Below are 17,529 nucleotides of genomic sequence, written 5' to 3'. Positions count from 1 at the left end.
TGCTGGTCTTGCTGGCTGGCTGTTGTGGGTTCAAAGCTCCAAGGGCCAGCTCTGGCCCTGACCTTACCCGCTCCCCCTATGCCAGGACCTGGAGCCAGGAAGCGCCCGGGGCAGCCAGGCAGTTCGGAAGTACAGACGGGTTTCGGTCAACGTTCTGCCCCAGGAAGACAGGAAAGATGGCACAAATGTGACTCTCTGCTTTGCGGCCCGGGGGTGCAGCATTTGGCAAAACTAGTCCCATGTGTGAAAGACGCCGGAGGGCCCAGGGAGGCCAGGCCGATGAGGTGAGGGGCCTGTGCTGTGACTCCAGCACCCACGTGGTGGACAGTGCACAGCCTGGCCTGATGCTAGTCTGGGTGTAACTGCCAAGCGATTTTTAGATGAGACGAACTTAAATCAGTCGCCTGTTGAGTCTGGCGGGGGACCCTTCCTCACAGGGTGGTGCATCCACCAGGTTCGGTCTTCCTAGAGAAAGAACGCCCCTCGAGGCTGCAACCTGGAAACTGCCTGGGCTTCCAGCCAGGGCTTCAGACTCAAGGACATCAGCCCTGAGTGTCCAGCCTGCAGGCCTGCATGTCCCAAACAACCGCACGTGCCCCTTCCTGAAGCCACTGCCTCCCTTGCACACACAGCCCCTTGGTTCTGTTCCTCTGAGGTGCCCGGTTGACATGGGGCTGGCGGTTGTCTCAGGTCCCCAGCAAGCGAGTCGTCACCAAAGACAGTCTGTGGGAGGCGTCCGTGCCGGGCCCTCCGGAGGGGTCAGGGCCTCCAGGCCGTCTCAGGATGGGGGAGGGGAGAAGCGCAGGCAGCTGCAGTGGCGTCAAAGCCACCTTCTCTGAGGGAGATAATTATGAGTCTGTTCATGAAAGCTTTTGGTGGCAGCAGAAATGGCAACGTCAGGGCCTAGGCAGAGGGTTCCCAAGTCTGCTGAGCCCTGTGCCTCTGGGCTTGCGATGATGCCTACACACCTCCGACCCAGGCACCCGGCTGGAGGGGCCGCCCGACCGGCGCAGAAAGGCCACTGGGGCGGGATCCTGGCACAGACTGCAGATGCCGCTCCTGGGGCTTAGCACTGAGCAGTTTCCACGGGGGCCCCTGGTTTAAAGCCAGCAGCAGGATGAAGGTTCTTCTCTTACTCAGTCCACAGTTGCCCACACCTCGTTTCCCGGGGTCTCCTGTGAAGTGACTCGGGCCTGGCCACTGCTCTCTGCAGCTGCCTGGCCTGGGGTCACGCTGCAGGCTCGTATGTGCACGCCAGCAGTTGCCTGGTCACGGAGACACTGCCCAGTGACTGAGGCCGTCGTGGAGGAGAGGGAGAGGGCCTGGGCACTGGGAAGGGGTCTCTCTGGGGACATCTTTGCCTGGACGTCGGTCACAGCGGCCCCCAGGGCATCGCAGCACCTGGGTGCTGTAGCGTCTGCAGTGGCACCTCTCACAGCTCAGAAAGGCGGCGGGGCCGGGCCTCAGCTTGGCGGCTCTGCTCTGCCCCTGCACACGTGTTCCCACCAGGCCTGCTGCCCCAGGGCTGCCTCTTTCTTCCTAACACAGGCTGCTTTCTCCTTGAGACCGGACCGACCCTGAGTCTCTGCCCTTGGCAAGCTCAGGCCCTCGGGAGACTCTGCCCAGCGTACCCCCCCCCACTCGCCTCCAGCCAACCCCAGGCTCTCCTGAGGCCTGAAGCTTCTCAACAGAGCTGGGGCCTCCTCCCCTGGCTGGCCTTCCCCTCACTGCTGGGTATTCGAAGTTCAGAGACTCAGTGGCCGAGACAGGCCTGCCTGCAGTGGGAGGTGGAGGAGCCCCCGTCGGCCACAGGGGAAGGGTTCTGTGCCCCTCACCCGGTCAGCCCAGTGTCAGGTACCAGGAGGCCTCCAGCAGGGGCCACTTACTCTGGAGACGACTCTGGGGTCAGGTTGGACATCTCCTCTGGCGTCGGAACTGTGCACACGGGATGAACAGGAGGGAAGGCCTGGTGACCACTCCATCCTTCCCCTGCTCCGGCCACCTTGCGCCGAGGTCAGGGTCATCAGGAGTCCACCCCCGCACACTGGGACAGTCCCCCAGGGGCACGGTCCCGGCCCAGCTCCCGGCCACCTTAGAGGCTCCATGGCCGTGGTGCCCCAGGGCTAAGGGGGAGCTGTCCCGCCTCTGGTGCTGAAGTCGGCTGTGCCTGCTCCAGCAGCACTGGCTGGCCCTTGGTGCCCACACATGGGGCCTCCTGACTGGCAGTGCCCCCTTGGTGGCCAGCTCTCCTTGCTGTGTGCCTGGCCCCAGGACACGGAGTGGGTAGACTCGGGAACACAATGTCTGGAGGGGGTGCCAGCCTGTGCGGCAGGTACGACACAGGCTGCAGCTGGACGCTTTCCGGACAGTGAGCCATGGGCAGGCCCAAGCCGCCCGTGCAGCTGCAGGCCCTGCGGACTGGTCTGGCACTGCTGGGGGCCTCCCCGGGGCGGCCTCTGCTCTCTCCCAGCCCTGCTCTGGCACCTCCGGGCAGACACTCACCTTGCAGTTTCCGGCGGTGGAAGCGCGGTGAGCCCAGAAAGCTGTTCTTGATGGAGTTGAGCCGCGCCCTCCAGGGCACCCCTCCGACGCTGGGGCTGGACGGTGGCGTGGGGTTGGGCGTGCCGGCCGGGCTCTCCTTTGGCGTGTGGACAGGCGTCCCCTTGGGGGTGGGGAGGGGACTGCCCCTTGGTGAGGGGTGAGGGGTCACCTGTATGATGGGGACAGATTTGGTGTTTGGTTCAATCCCAGTGGGAGGGGGCCGGGGGGGCACCCGCAGGGCAGGCGGGCCCAGGGGTGGTGCCAGCTGGGGACAAAGGCCGGTGGCCGGAGACCGGGCCGGGGTGCTGGCCGGAAAGGGGTTGGACTTGGTGCCCTGCAGAGGCTTGTCGGTCAGCTTGGCCTTGCACGGCAAGGTCTGGGTCTTGGGGTCGGGCCGCGGGGCGGCCTGCGGAGGGAGGACGTATCCGGGCCTCGAGGCGCTCCCACAAGCTTCGGGCTCTGTGGAGGTGGTCAGGGGGCGGGCCACGAAGGGCAGCTCATGGGGTGGTAGGGGCAGGACAAGCTTCCTAATAGGCTACAGGGAGGGGCAGGGAGCGAGCGGGGCGGGGGCAGCCGCGCAGCACGTGCACCCCAGTCCCCCACAGGCACATAGCACAGGAGGACCAGAAAGCAGCGGGCAGGAGCGGGAGGGTGGGGAGGCAGGCAGGGAGGCAGGCGGGCAGGGGCAGGGGGGGTCGCCACAAAAGAAAACAAGTGACACACAAGAAAACAAACAAAACAAAACAAAAAACAAAAGAGCGTGCAGTTAGCAGAGCAGCCCGCGCCACAGAGCAGCAGCCGCCACAGGAGCTCGGGCGTGGGGGTGCCTGGGGCTGCTTCCCAGGGTCCGCGGAGGCCTGCCCCCCCGGCACACGCTGACTGGCAGGGTTGGGGCCTGTGAGGATCCGGGCTGGGTGGGGGCGGGAGATCACTCACCCGGGGGCTGCTGAGTGGGCTGGTGGAAAGGCCTGAGGAGGCACCGCTGATGGACCGAGACCTGGAGGTCACAAGGTACAGGGCCACGGCTCAGCCAGGGGGCAGCGGAGCAGCAGGCACTGGGCTCTGCTCCCCCCAGGTAAACCCTCCAGGAGGCCTGGAGCCCGGGCCAAGAGCCTCGAGGCCCTGGGTCCTGCTGCACACCCTGCCAATTCCAGGAGGGCCCAGGGCGCCTGTGCCCAGCCCCACTGGGGCCCCCGTCAGAGCCCACGTGTGGGGGCCACCCCATGCCAGCAGCCCAGGCACAGCACAGAATGTGGCATCAGACGGCCGCAGCAAGGGACCATCCGGCGTGGGGGTGGACAGAGGGACGAGGGGACAGACGGGGCTTCCTGTGAGCTTCCTGTATCCAGCCCCTTCTGCTCCAGGCCTCATGCTGGCTCCAGCCTCCCATGCCCCTGCTGCCAAGTTCCTCCCCTCCCCCGACGGCTGAGCTCTCCCAGGGCCTGCAGCCTGGTCCTCCACGTCCCTAGATGCCCGTGAGGGATGCCTGGGTCAGCGGCCAGCCCTCCCTGTTCACAACCAGGAGGGCCTGGGCAGGGCCAGGCTGGGGCGGCTGCTGGCAGGGACAGTGGGGCCTTGTCCCACCATTGCCCTACTCGGCCTGACACCTGACAGCAGGAGGGAGGCCCTGGCCCGGTGTGCCCGGCTGAGACTCCGGTGTGCGGCCGCCACCCCCATGCAGGGACCAGGACTGCCGTGTGTCGCTCCACCACACTGCACGGACGAGCCGGCGCCCACACGCCCGGACAGTGGCAGTTGCCATCCTTGGAGGAAGGAAGTGCAGGGAGGGGCCGAGGCAGCCGCCGAAGAGAAGAGGACAGAGAAGAGTAAAAGCCCGCCCTGCGCTGCCCACCAGGCCTGCCCACTGCCAGCCGGCCACGAGGGGCCTCGCTGGTCCACACTACGGCCCAGGCCCTGGACCATGGAGAGCGCCACGCTGGCCACACACCTGGCTCCTGGACACCCGGGGGCTGGGCCCCCCGGCAACGACCCTCCAACTCCCTCACCACACACAGCCAAGGGGCAGGGAGGCGGCGGGGACCCCATGCCCAACCCAGCCTGTGTGGGTCAGGATGGCACCCAGGGCTGCGACTGGACCCAGAGCTTTCAGGGCTGAGCTGCGAGCTGTGGACAGGCCTCATAGTGGCAGCAGCCACCAGTGAGGGCCTGGACCTGTGGTTCCTGTCCAGCCCGCCCAGAGCTCGTGACTGGGCACGAGGAAGACAGAAGAGGCGCCGGAAGCCCTGAGGTGGAGGGGCTGAGCCCCGGTCCTGTCTGGCCAGGCAGCCGCTGGGACACTGAGCTATAATCGCTGGGGCAGGGGCAGGAGAGATGGCGCCAGCCCTGAGGGCAGCCACGGTGGGGGTCACAGGTAGGCGCGGGGCCAGGGCTCAAAGAGGCCCGACAGGCAGCCAGCGTGGTGCAGCCTTGGGAGACGATGCCACCTGCCCAGGCTCGCAAGACTGGCCCCGGGCAGAGGCCCCTCTGACGGCGGCACCTCCTGCCCTCCTCAGCTCCTGCAGGTGGGCACAGGACGGCTGCTGGGCTTCAACTCTGGCTGGCCCCAGGGGCAGCAGGGCACTGAGGCCCACTGGACACAACACAGGGGCTGGCAGGAGGGGCGGCTCAGCCTGCAGCCACGCGGGGCTCTAGCCCCAGGCCCTGTGAGCCACAGTGCCTGGTCCCTCGAGGGTAGGCATGCCACGCCTCGGCAGCCCCACCCCTTGGCCTCTGCCTAGCCCGCGGGCCCTTCCCCGGCTTGCTGGCCGGCTCCACTGCCTCAGGGGCCCTGCAGCCCAGCCTGCCACCAGACCCGCCCATGTGCCTGCCCGGCCTGAGGCAGGACAGCGTGTCTGGGGCTGGGAGGTGCGGGGACGGGTGGTCGGGGTGTATACCTGTCTTCTTTGCTGAATTGGGGATGGGCCTCAGCGATATCCAGGCTTTTACTGAACATTGCTTTACTACAGCAGAACAGAGCGAGAAAACACAGTTACTGACGGCCACATGCGGGCACAGGTCGGCCCCCAGGGCCCGGGCGACGCCAGGTAAGAACACGCGGCTCTGAGGCCGGCGCACAAAGATGGCGAGAGAGGAGGCTGGGCCAGACGGCACACCCCACACCGTGTGACTGCTGGGCAGGGTGGCCTGGCCGGCCCCACCCCAGCCCCCGGCCCCCAGGACCCCTGCATCCCCAGTCAGCAGCCCCGTGTGGCCCAGCACCAAGCAGCTGGGTCTTGCTGGCTGCACAGGTGACCCTGCCAAGAGCAGAGTCTGACTGGGACATGCCAGGACTAGTGGCCTTCCAGAGGCCCTGAAATGCTCCACGCCCTGGCCCAGGCAGCCAGGCCTGGGAGCTGCAGCAGAGGCCAAGAGGGTGGCCTCCCACGCCACTGACCGGAGGCCAGGCAGTGGGGTGGTGGGGCCTGCCCTGCAGGGTCAGGGGAGCCCGGGGAGGTGGCCACAAAGGCAGGAAGCAGGCACCTGGGCTGCAGGTTTGGGTGCACCCATGACATGCAGGCCACTGAAGGCCAGGGCAGTAGAACGTAGATAGGAGGGCCCCTTGCTACCCCCTAGTCCTGAGGTCAAGGCTGTGGCTGAGTGGGCCCTGGGAAGGAGGTTCTGGGGCTGGGCCCCAGTTGGGAGGCTGGGCCAGCTTGAAACCCTGGGGAGGGCCTGGGACTCCCAGGGGACCATGGCCTGGGAGCTGGCAGAACTGGGACCACCAGTACTCCGGCCAGGGCTGGGGCTGGAACAGGTTTAGCCTGATGGCTGCCAAGCTACCTTGCAGTTCCCCACAGTTTCCCCCAAGTTCCCAAAGAACAGGCCTCGCCTGTCCCACCCCTAAATCCCCAGTACAAGGAGGGGGCCCTGGGGTGCTGAGGCCCAGACCACAGGGCAGACCAGAGACTGCCCAGGCTCCTGGACCTCCTGGTGTGCTCCTGGGCCCAAGGGCTGTCCCCAAATGTTGGAAGCCCCCACCTGGTGAGGGACGTTTGAACTCATCCCCAAGAGGCCACACCGGCTCCAAGGATTTGCTGAGGACCTCGTGCAGGCAGCTCAGCCCTGCCCCCACCCAGCAGAGGCTCCACGGGGGCTGGCGCCCTTCCTCCAGCCACGGGTCTGCTCATCACTGCTGAGTTCTGTGATGTCCCCGGCCACACACACCATACTTGCCACCCAGAGCCGGGCCCAGCACTGCCCAGGCCAGGGGGACAGGCTTGCTGGGCTGATGGCTCTGAGCGTGGTGTGACCATATCACAGCTCAGCCCAGCCAAGCTTGGGTCAAGCCAGCCCTGCCCAGCTCAGCCCTGCCCAGCCTGGCTCAGCTCAGCCAAATCCAGTTCAGCCCAGCTCAGCCCAGCCCTGCCCAGTCCAGCTCAGCCCATTCTAGCCCAGCCTAGTCCGGCCTAGCCCAGCTTAGCCCAACCAAGTCCAGCTCAGCCCAGACCTGCCCAGCCGTCTAGTTCAATACAGCCCAGCTCAGCTCAACTGAGTCCAGTCTAGCCCAGCCCAAACCAGCCCAGCTCAGCTCAAGCCAGCCCAGCTCAGCCTAGTCTAGACCAGTCCAGCCCAGCTCAGTCCTGTCTAGTCCAGTTTAGTCCAGCCCAGCCCAGCTTATCCTAGCCCAGTCCAGCCCAGCACAGCACAGCCCAGCTCAGCCCAGCCCAGCTCAGCCCAGCCCAGCTCAGCTTAGCCCATTCCAGCCCAGCCCAGCCCAGCCCAGCCCAGCTCAGCCCAGTCCAGCTCAGCCCATGCAGCCCCACCCAATGGCCTCAGCCAAGACCCCAGGCCAATGGGCAGTGATGAGCCAGGCGGCAGTGCCGCGCAGCCCAGGGAGGGAGGCCCAGCAGCCTCAGGGCACACACACCTCTGGCCGTGCTGGGCCATCTCAATGGCCCGCCGCGCAGGCACCGGGGAGCCGCCGTCCGTCACGCTGAGCACCTCCATGGACTTGCGCTCCGGCCGCCGCTTGCCGTGCCGGTTCAGCATCGGGGAGTCCACACGCTTCCGGGGAGGGTCTGAGTACAGATGAGGGTCAGGCCAGACAGCCCCTGGACCCCGGTGGGGCAGTGCGGGCCGGGCTGGAGGCCACCCCCGGACTGTACCTATCTCGTTCCGGGGGGGCAGGTCCTCGTCCTCCTGGCTCGGGTACCTTTCTTTCCGGTCCAGGAGGAGGAAGTAAATCATCTTCTCCTGATTCTCCCTGCAGTGGGCGAGGGGGCGAGATGCGCTGGCACAGGGGGCCGCCGGCTCCTCCACCGCAGCGCTCCCACCCTAGGCCCCGTGCCCCTCCCAGCCGCCTACTGCAAGGGCCCCACCCAGGAGCCGCCCTGGACGCACTCCTCCGATAGCAGGTCCTGCAGCAGCTTGTTGCGGTCTCGGAAGCAGCCCAGGGAGTGCATGCTGTCCAGCACGTCAGGGTCGATGTCCTCCAGGCTGGGCAGCGAGCGGATCTGCACCTTGCGAGGAATGGGCTGCTCTGGTTCCGGCTCGTTCTTGCCTCCTCTGTGGACACAGGGCAGGGACGCCCGGTCATCAGCTGCGGCCGGGCCTGGGCGGCTGGGAGGGTGGGAGGCCCGCCCTCACCTGGGGCCCTGCGTCCTGCCACTCTCCCTGTGCCCAGCCCGGGGAGGCCTCCTGCGTCCTGCCCGCACCCCGCACCCAGCGCAGGCCACAGAGGGCCAAGGGCCAAGGCGGGGCAGGGCCTGCGCTGGGCCGGTGCCCTCCCCCCGCCTTTCCTAGCAGGGCCTCCAGGCCACAGCAACAGGCAAAGCAGGCGATTAGTGGGTGGAAAAGCTACTTACATATACCATATGTGTTTCTGAATGTGCTCTAGCTACAAGGAAAGAGAAACAGGGAGTTAGTACGGACGAGGGACGGAAAGAGCCCACATTAGGAGGTGAGGGGGAAGGCGGGGGTGCTGGGGGCGCGGAGAGAGCAGGAGAGGGCAAGGGCGAGTGGGGGGAATGTGGGGAGGAGGATGGGGAGGGGGCTGCGTTCCCAGAGGCTCAAGGCCAGCACCCCTGCCCCTGCCTCTCCCAAGTGGAGAAGAAAACGCAAACCTGAAGGAGAGAAGTCGGGGGAGGGGAGCCGGGGTTGGGGGGGATGCTCCAGGTAGGGGCAGGGGCCCAGGGAGTGGAGGAAGAGCGGGAGGGAGGGAAGCTGGAGCCAGGGCCGCCCCAGGTGCCTGTGCTGCCTGGGCCGGGCCCCTCCATGGATCTAGGAAGGAACCAAGGCAGGAGAGCAGGGAGCAGCCAAGAGGGAGCTGCAGCCAGGAGAACCTGGCCCACCTGTGTGGTGGGGCGGGGCTGGGTGCAGGTGCGGGCAGGAGGCTGGGAGGGCCGGCCAGCCACACGTCCCCTTCTCTCCACCCTGACTCAGGGACAGCTCGTGGGGTATGAGGCGGTGGCCTCTTGGGAACAGGGCAACGCTACCCTGGAAGGGCCAGCCCAGAGGGTGACCTGCTTCTGTCAAGTGGGCATGTGCGGTCCCCACACCAGGCAGCCCTGGAGGAGGTCGGGACCAGCAGCTGGGGGCTACCTTTGGCTCTTGCCAGCCCCCACAGCTGCCGGGGGGCACTCAGCGGAACTATTCACCCTGCCTGGAGCTTGCCCCAGCAGCATCTGCAAGCAGGATGGCTGTGATGGGGAAGCACCAGTGCTTCTGTGTAACCTACAGCCAGGTCTCACCTACCTGTGCACACCCCACACTGGTACAAGCGCTCGTATGCACCTGGACACACCTCTCCACAGGTGCACATGCCCACGCCTATGCCCTCACCCAACCACATGAACCCTGGCATGTGTCCACACCTGGGCACCCCCACACCCTTGAACACACACCTGGGCATGTGCCTACATCTGTGCACCCACACACCTGAACACAAGCCAACACCTGGGCACCCCCGCACACCTGAACACTCACCTGGGCACCCACACACACGGGCATATGCCCACATTTGTGCACCCACACCTGAACACAAGCCGACACCTGGGCACCCACACACACCTGTGCACATATCCACAAACCTGGGCACCTACTCACACACCTGGGTGCCCACACATCTGGGCACACGCCCACCCCCGCGCCCCCCCGCCACGCTCTGGGGCCGCCCCGCTCCGAGGGCACGCACCGTGAGGCGGCGTGCGGCGTCCACTTCGATCATGCCCCGCAGCAGGCTCTGGCAGTCGGGCGGAATAAAGTGCGGCATGTGGAACACGCCCCGCTTCACCTTCTCCAGCAGCTGCCGCAGGTTGTCATCGTCGAAGGGCAGAGCCCCCTGCGGGCAGCCGGGCGGGGGTCAGCATGGGCAGGCGGGTTGGGGAGGCCGGGGTGGGGTGGAGGGGGCCGGGGTCTCACCACTAGCAAGGCGAACAGGATGACGCCGCAGCTCCACACGTCTGCCTTCCGGCCGTCGTACTTCTCCCCCTGCAGACAACAGTGCCCGGGCTATTGGGGGGCGCAGGGCAGGGCGGGGGCCTTGGCGGGGCCGGGTTCAGAGGGAGTCGGCCCCAGGACAGGCGGCCTAGCAGCACCTTGGGGTGCGGCAGGCTGGGGTCCCACCGGGGTCAGGTCCCCACCACCCTGGGACCCGCAGAGCTGCACGGGCGGCGCCGACTCACCCGGATCACCTCGGGGCAGGCGTAGTGGGGGGACCTGCGGGCAAGGGCGGAGGTCAGCGGCAGGGCTCCGGGCGCTGCCAGGCCCTCCCCCCGGGGTGATGGTGCACCGCAGGGCCCTCGAGGAGGCTCCCAGGGCTGTGGCGCGAGACGCCCCCACGTCCCTGAATCCGCAGGCGGGCTTTTAGGAGGAGACCAAGGTGGGGTGCTGGGTCTCTGCTGTGCCCAACGCTGTCTGCCCGCTCAGCCAGGCAGGGGCCAGGGGGTACCAGCCTCACACCCAGGCGGGCCAGAGCCAGGACCGTACCCCTACCCTTACTGTGCCGAGAGGCCTATCTCCCCAAAACCACCAGGTTGTGGGGTGCCGGGAGGCTCAGGCACTTGGGGGGGGCCTGCCTGTGGGGTGCCCACCGGTTCCCCTTCCCCCAGCCCAGCCCGTGCAGAGCCAGCAGGGGCAGAGGGCCACGTACCCGCAGCTGGTCTCCAACAGGCTGTCGCCAACCTGCAGGGACGCCATGCCAAAGTCTGCGATCCGGATGTTGTTCTTCTCGTCCAGCAGGAGGTTTTCAGGTTTCAGATCCCTGTGGCTGGGGAGGAGGGCGGTGAGGCTGAACAGGGCCAGTCTCTGCCTTGAGCACCTCCCCACCCTGGAGACCCCCTGCCCAGAGCCCACTGCCTCTCCAAACGCCAATCACACAGAGGGGCCAATGGCAGCCCAGCCTGGTGATGTCATAGGCAGCCAATCAGAAGTCGCCTGCCTGGTCCGTTTGGCTCTGGCCTTTGGTCAGGCATCCGTTTCTCCTGCCATGCCCTCCTGCCCCCTGGCAGGCTCCTTGCTGCCCCCTCCTGCTCCCTAGCACACCTGCTCTAGCCTAAGGCCAACCTAGGGCCCCCAGGCACGCATGGATGCAAGCAGTGGACCCTGGAAAGGCTGAGGGGCTCCCAGAGCCCTTGGGTGGGCGCCAGGCAGAAACCTTCCCAACACACTGCCCACTCAGGGGAAAGCGGGGGTGCCGGGGGGGTGCCAGGGGTTGATGTTCCTCGGGAGGGGGGAAGGGCAGCACCTGGTGTGGCACGGTGCGTTTGAGGGGCAGCTAAGGGGGGAGACGGTGCCCTTGAGGGGTAGACAATGGGGGGGACAGTGCGTTTGAGTACGGGCAGCTAATGGGGGGATGGTGCACCTCGGAATAGCACACTAGGGGGTGTAGTCCTTGGGGCACAGGGGCATCTGCGGTAGCACCCTGGGGGTTGGGGTCCCTGGGGAGTGGGGGCACCAGGGGTGGGGCTCACCATATGGAGTGGCTGTGGCAGAAGTCCAGCGCGGAGATGATCTGCCGGAAGAACTTCCGAGCCTCCTTAGGCGTCAGCCTCCCCTTCTTCACCAGGTAGTCGAAAAGCTCACCACCTGACACGTGTTCTAGCACCAGGTACCTGCAGGAGATGGGGCCACCAGTGCGCCCAGCTGTGGCTGCCAGCCGCCCCTCCTCATCCCAGGACCTCCCACAGCCACCTCCTGGCCAGCCTCTCTGCAGGCCGCCCCCATTCTCCCACTGGCTGGGGAAGCAGCTGAGAGGAACCCTGACTACGGCAGATCTCAAACCATCTGGGTTCCTGGGGTGGGCCTCAAATGAGTCTGCAAGGAGCCTGGAGTGGGGTGGGGGAAGAGGGGCGGGTGAAGGGATGGGTCTGGGGGCAGAGCAGCGAGGGAGGGTTTGGAACCCGCAGGCTGAGTGGGGCAGGTGCTGGGCCAAGGAGCAGTGCATGGAGTGGCCTCGGGGCTCTGCCCTGCCTGCTCTGGCCCTCACACCCTGGGGTTCCCTTGCACCTCAGTGCAAGGAGCAGGGAGCCACATCCAGGGGCCCAGGGACCGTCTGGGCCACTGTGAGGGGGAGACAGGAGGTGTGAAGGCCATGGGGAGGGGGTGAGGAAAAGGTTGGTGTGGCCCTCCCCTTCCTACCCTGGCAGGCTCCCAGCACCCCCCAACATGGGGTCTCAGCCACATGGAGGGTCCTGAGGGGCTGGTTCCTGGTGAGAGGCCCGTGGGATGCTGGATGCAGCTGCCTGGGGGCCGCTCCGCCCAGGCTGAACCAGCTCCAGGGGGAGGCCTGTGAGGGTGGTGGCCCCAGGTGTGGCCGTGGTGATGTCGGGGGGCTGCACAGGACAAAGGGGTGGGGCCTTGGCACACGCTCAGAGCGGAGTGGGGACCGGGGGGACCGGCTGTCCCAGGAGCTGGTCTTGGCAGGAGTCGGGGGCCCAGTGTGGGGATGGGAGCGGAGGTCGTGGTGGTGAAGCTCCCACAGCAGAGGAAGGTGGTGGCGGCCACAGGGGGGGACTCTGGGCAGGGGGTGGCCAGGCCCAAGGCTCGGCATAGGCCACACGGTGTCCAGGGGCCGTGGGACAACACCCAGGGCCAGACCTCAGGAGAAGCCCCAAGCACAGCCGTGCCCACCTCCTGGGCTCTTTCCTGTCTTTGGGCCTTGGCCTGCGGTGCCCGTCCCCCCCGCACTCCCCCACCCTCCCCTCCAAGAAGGCCTCCCCAGGACCCCACTACACCGGCACCATGTCACAGCGAGGAAGCCGTGGCCCTCGTCACAGTCCACCTCGCCAGCATCAGGGCCAGGACCGCCCCCGCCCCCCAGGCCTCTGGTGACAGTTTCTGTGTCCCTGCTCACAGTGGGGCAGGCGGGCTCCCCACACCCCACCCCGGGTTTCCTCTCCCCAGCTACACACGAGCTGGCCACCGGCACATGCTCCCCACGAGAATGCAGAAACCCAGGCCGGAGCGGAAGTCGCTGCCGGGGGAAGGGGAGTGGCTGGGTTCTGCCAGACCCTCAGCCAGCTCACCCTGAGGGCAGCCCCCAGCCCAGCCCTTTATGTTCCCTGCCCCCTCCATGCCTGATTCCTCAGAGACGCCCGGCTGGCATCACCTGGTGGGTCAGGATGCCGCCCAGGGACCAGCGAGGGTCAGGTGGGGCTCAAGGCCAGACAGCCCTCGGGCAGCAGCCCTCATCCACGGGAAAGCCCATCAGAGCGCACGAGGAGACCGCCCCGTGTGTGACCGCTGTGCCCGCTCCCAGGAGCTCCCTGAGGCTGGGTGTGGGGCGATGGGGTTCACAGCCAGGCATGCCTGGGACAGGGTGGGGATTTCTGCTGGCCTTGGCGGCTGTGGGGGTGACAGGGTCCAGGCAGGGCGGGAGCCTGCTGGCTGTGCCTCGTGTTGGGGAGCCTCAGGGATGGAGACATGGCTCAGTGGGGCTGGGGAAGTCCCGGGCAGAGGCCAGGAGGCTCAGCGTGGCCATGTGGGGAGGCCCAGGTGCTCCGGCCCCTTGCCCTGAAATGCCTAAGCCTCCTCCAGAAGGCCCTGTTCCCCCTTGCCGGCCTCAGGCTGGTGGCTCTGCAAGCCCCACAGAGCAGGTCTCTGGTCTGGTCAAGAAGCAGAGACCACAGCGGCCTGGGCTGAGACCCTACCCAGACAGTGTTCATGCTGGCAGGGCCAGGGCTGCTGGGGTGCAGTAGGCACCCCTGGTCTCCAGCCCCAGCACTCCCCAAGCCCCAGCCGCCTGCCCCTGCAGCGACAGCCCCCACCTCGGCCACCCCAGCTCTTCAGACCCAGCAATACCTACAAATATTTTTTGTTTTCATAAACGTCGTGCAGCTTTAGGACGTGGGGGTGCTCGATGAGCTTCAGGATCGCGATCTCCCGCTCCACCTGCATGGGAGAGACCAGAGCATGTCACGCTCGCAGGGCTGGGGCACTCTTCTCTCCCCACAGACGCCACCTTTGGTGCCAGCTGTGGGGGACGCAGGGACGTGGGCTGCTCAGCTGGGGCCCTGGCTAGTGGAGAGGGCAGAGGGCAGGGAGAGCCGCAGTGGAGGGAGCCCAGGCCCCAGGGCTGACAGCAGCCTGTAGGGCTGAGGACTGGGGTCCCCTGGAGCAGGAGGGTCCCTCCCCACCCTGCCCAGGAAGGCAGGCAGCCTGGGCCTCAGTGCTGCTCCTCTCCGTGAACCCAGCCTCAGGAATGGGGCCTCCCAGGCTCCCAGCCAGTCGGATGGAGGGCCCTTCCAGGCAGGCTGTGCCTGGGCTCCGTCCTTCCTCACGGTGGAGGCCTCACAGGAAGAGGCCTCACAGGAGGAGGGGCCGGGACAGGCTTCTGTGGGCTCAGGACTAGCACGAGGTGGGGGCAGGCGACCTGTGCGTGTGGGGCATAGAGTAGTTGTGCAGGCCGTGCTCAGGGCACGTGTCCCCGATCTACAGGCTCCCAGCTGGTACTGTCCCCAAGTGGGGAGGGCCCCAGGGAGGGACAGAAGTGACCCCGGAGGGCACCTGACTCAGGATACCTAGTCCTGTTCCGAGGTGAGGGCAGGGCCTCCTCCCTGAGACATGCAAGCCTGGCCACAGGCACCTGGTGCCCCGCCCAGCACAGAGGAATTGCTGTGTCAGTGGTGGGGCCAGCCAAGGCCACGGCCTGGGGGACCCAGCACTCAGGAGCCAGGGTGGATGAAGCTTTGGGACTGGGGTCAGTCTTGTGATGGGGTCCCAGCCCTGGGGAGTTGGCCAGCCTGTCCCCAAGCCCTTCCCTCCCAGGCGAGCAACTGTGCCCGGCACTTGCAGGTGACAGGGACACCTTCCCCTGCCCCGCATCTCCAGGCCCTCCTTCACTCGGGGCTCACAGGCACCTCCCAAATTCAGCATGGGACTCTCCCCAGCTACACCCTGTACTGGATCTCTCTGCCAGGCGCTGTCCTGGCCCCGTCACTCCTAGGGCCTCGGTTTCTCCTCCAAGGCAGGGTTGGACCCTGCCAGCCCCATCCAAGCAGCCCTCAGCAGCCCTTAACACCGCTCCTACCTCCCCATGGGGTCCCTGGGCCTTCCCAGTTTAGTCTGGTTAATTCCTCCACACCCCCAGCAGCTGAGGGTGCTCAACGTGTCAGGGTCCCCAACTGTCAGCAGCTTCCACAAGCCTCTCCTCTCTAGGCTACTCCCACTGGCCCCCGTCCCCGTGTCCTGCCCCACCCACAGCCCTGCACGAAAAGAAGTGAATGCAGGGGAAAGGAGGGCAGGGGGCTCAGCTGGCCCCGGTGCTGGGAGGGTCCCACACTGCCAGCCCAGGTACCACTGTGGGCAGGACTGGGAGCAACTGGGAGCCACAGCCTCTGCCTCTACACCCAGGGTCAGGCTTCCCAGCAGCTAGGACAGCCCCATCCCCACTGAGAGGTGGGTCAGAGCCCAGGAGCAGGGGGCCTGCCTGGACCCCACGGTGACCAGACACCACCGCATGGAGCCGAGGAGGAGGAAGGCGGGGCTCCCCTCTGCTAAGCTAGGCCCTGGCAGGCGAGGGGTTGCTCTGAGGCAGGGGCCTCCTCTGGATTCTAGCTGGGGACACTGAGGCTCTGCCCGCTAGTACAGCAGGTCAGTGCAGCAACTCAACTGCCCAGCTTCGGCCAGTCCCCTCAGGGGTGCCCACTCTGCTTGGGGGCAGGAGAAAGGCAGGGCCAGAGGGGAGAAAGAAGAGCAGAGGTGCCCTGTCAGGGGGCCAGCAGGGGTGCGGCTGCCCAGGAGCCTGCAGGACCCCCACACTCAGCTCTGCAGGTCCCCACAACGCTGGCTCCCACCCCCTGTGCTATTCCCCGCCCCACTCCACCGCCAGCCCCGCCTCCCCCGGCCCCGCCTCCTTCCCCGGCCCCGCCTCCCTCCCCGGCCCCGCCTCCTTCCCCCGGCCCCACCCCACCGCCGGCCCCGCCTCCTTCCCCGGCCCCGCCTCCTTCCCCCGGCCCCACCCCACCGCCAGCCCCGCCTCCCCCGGCCCCGCCTCCCCCCCCGGCCCCGCCCACCTTCATCAGCACAGACTCGCTCAGCTTCTCACGGTTGACGATCTTGATGGCCACCTTCTGGCAGGTGACACAGTGAACCCCAAGCTTCACCAGGCCTGCGGGAGAGAAGAAGCCTTGCTCAGACCCGCCCGGGGAGCCTGCAGTGAGCACCTGGCTGGACTCTGCAAGTGGGGAGCCTCCTCCCACATCCTGGACAGCAGCGGCCCCACCCACTTCAGGGCGGACTCGGCCCCGCCCCCTGGGTCGCTGTCCGGAACAGCTCAGTGCTGGCCTCGTGCTGCCCCCACAAAGCTGCGTCTTCCCTCCACGCCAGCCCTTTGGGCTTCTCGGGTCTCCGTGGCCCCCCTCGCCCTCTCCCCTGTCCCAGAGCACCCAAATCCCCTCCCTCTGGCCTTCAACCACCCTCAGCTGGGAGCCAGGGTACCCCCGAGGCCCCTGCATGGCCCAAGAAGGCCATCCCCCACACACCCTGCCCTGAGACCCCCACCTGCAGCCTTCTGCAGATACTCCCCACCCGCAGCCCTCTGCTGAGACCCCCACCCGCATCCCTCCTCTGCTGAGGTACTGCTCTGCATCTGAGCCCCGGCCCTGTCTTCACCCCAGGACACCAGGATGGTCCCCAGGTGGCTCCCTAGGCAGCACTGCCCTGGACCTCCGCGACCCTGCAGCCCCTTCCTTCCCAGACCTACCTAAAAGGCAGGCAGGGTGCTCTGGGAATGTGCCTCGGCTGGGCACATGGTCCTGGTCCCCCTCCCCGCCTCGGCCCACCCTCCCTTTCTCCTCTCCCCACTCTTTTCACAGCCAGGTACTTGCCCCTGCCCAGGACAGCCCGGCCACACCCCTCAGCCCCACCTGGCCCGACCTGTGGTCTTGACACTGGAGACGCCCCGGGCGCCCACTACCTGGGCTCTCTCCCACCATCAAAAGTCCCCAGGTACACTCACGGGCCCATTCCGTGTTGGGGCATGTTGGAATCATGTGGGGCCCAGGTTATCACAGGGGACCCCACCTCCCAGGTGCGCCCAGACACCCAGAGCCTGCTCAGGTTATCACAGGGGACGCCACCTCCTAGGAGCGCCCAGACACCCAGAGCCTGCCCAGATTATTACAGGGGACGCCACCTCCTAGGAGCGCCCAGACACCCAGAGCCTGCTCAGGTTATCACAGGGGACGCCACCTCCTAGGTGCGCCCAGACACCCAGAGCCTGCTCAGGTTATCACAGGGGACGCCACCTCCTAGGTGCACCCAGACACCCAGAGCCTGCCCAGGTTATCACAGGGGACGCCACCTCCTAGGTGCGCCCAGACACCCAGAGCCTGCCCAGGTTATCACAGGGGACGCCACCTCCTAGGAGCGCCCAGACACCCAGAGCCTGCTCAGGTTATCACAGGGGACACCACCTCCTAGGAGCACCCAGACACCCAGAGCCTGGCTGGCATTCCCACTGGGCTTTAGTGGACGCCATCCTTCCGTGCACGTGCTGTGCTCAAATTTCACCCAGACTCGGCCTCACCCTGGAGACCCGTGGGACGTCAC

The 17,529-nt window shown here is 66.8% G+C and overlaps 1 protein-coding gene across 14 annotated transcripts in view; it reads right to left on the bottom strand.

Annotated features, from left to right (window-relative positions):
- Positions 1 to 17,529, bottom strand: part of LOC105469805 (BR serine/threonine kinase 2) — a 67,459-nt gene that overhangs the window by 9,749 nt on the left and 40,181 nt on the right. For 7 of the 14 annotated variants that reach the window (XR_011610394.1, XR_011610393.1, XM_071074038.1 and 4 more), the window contains exons 2-16: positions 15,993 to 16,087; positions 13,784 to 13,869; positions 11,451 to 11,591; positions 10,631 to 10,747; positions 10,164 to 10,197; positions 9,901 to 9,969; positions 9,674 to 9,820; positions 8,346 to 8,377; positions 7,882 to 8,046; positions 7,647 to 7,744; positions 7,409 to 7,559; positions 5,436 to 5,501; positions 3,478 to 3,538; positions 2,503 to 2,710; positions 1,887 to 1,935 (exon numbers count right to left, since the gene is read on the bottom strand). Coding sequence is in view for 11 of the 14 variants with exons in the window: in XM_071074038.1 (XP_070930139.1) it covers positions 1,887 to 1,935; positions 2,503 to 2,710; positions 3,478 to 3,538; positions 5,436 to 5,501; positions 7,409 to 7,559; positions 7,647 to 7,744; positions 7,882 to 8,046; positions 8,346 to 8,377; positions 9,674 to 9,820; positions 9,901 to 9,969; positions 10,164 to 10,197; positions 10,631 to 10,747; positions 11,451 to 11,591; positions 13,784 to 13,869; positions 15,993 to 16,087 (1,519 nt within the window). In the remaining 3 variants the exon portion in view is untranslated. Of the gene's footprint in view, positions 1 to 1,886; positions 1,936 to 2,502; positions 2,711 to 3,477; positions 3,539 to 5,435; positions 5,502 to 7,408; positions 7,560 to 7,646; positions 7,745 to 7,881; positions 8,047 to 8,345; positions 8,378 to 9,673; positions 9,821 to 9,900; positions 9,970 to 10,163; positions 10,198 to 10,630; positions 10,748 to 11,450; positions 11,592 to 13,779; positions 13,870 to 15,992; positions 16,088 to 17,529 lie in introns of those variants that run through there. The other 7 variants (XR_011610395.1, XM_071074044.1, XM_071074040.1 and 4 more) reach the window with 2 other exon arrangements.

The sequence above is a fragment of the Macaca nemestrina genome, chromosome 12 (assembly GCF_043159975.1).
Source record: "Macaca nemestrina isolate mMacNem1 chromosome 12, mMacNem.hap1, whole genome shotgun sequence".
In the NCBI taxonomy this organism is placed as follows: domain Eukaryota; kingdom Metazoa; phylum Chordata; class Mammalia; order Primates; family Cercopithecidae; genus Macaca; species Macaca nemestrina.
Note: the sequence above shows the minus strand (reverse complement) of the source record. Positions and strands in the feature narration are given on the sequence as shown.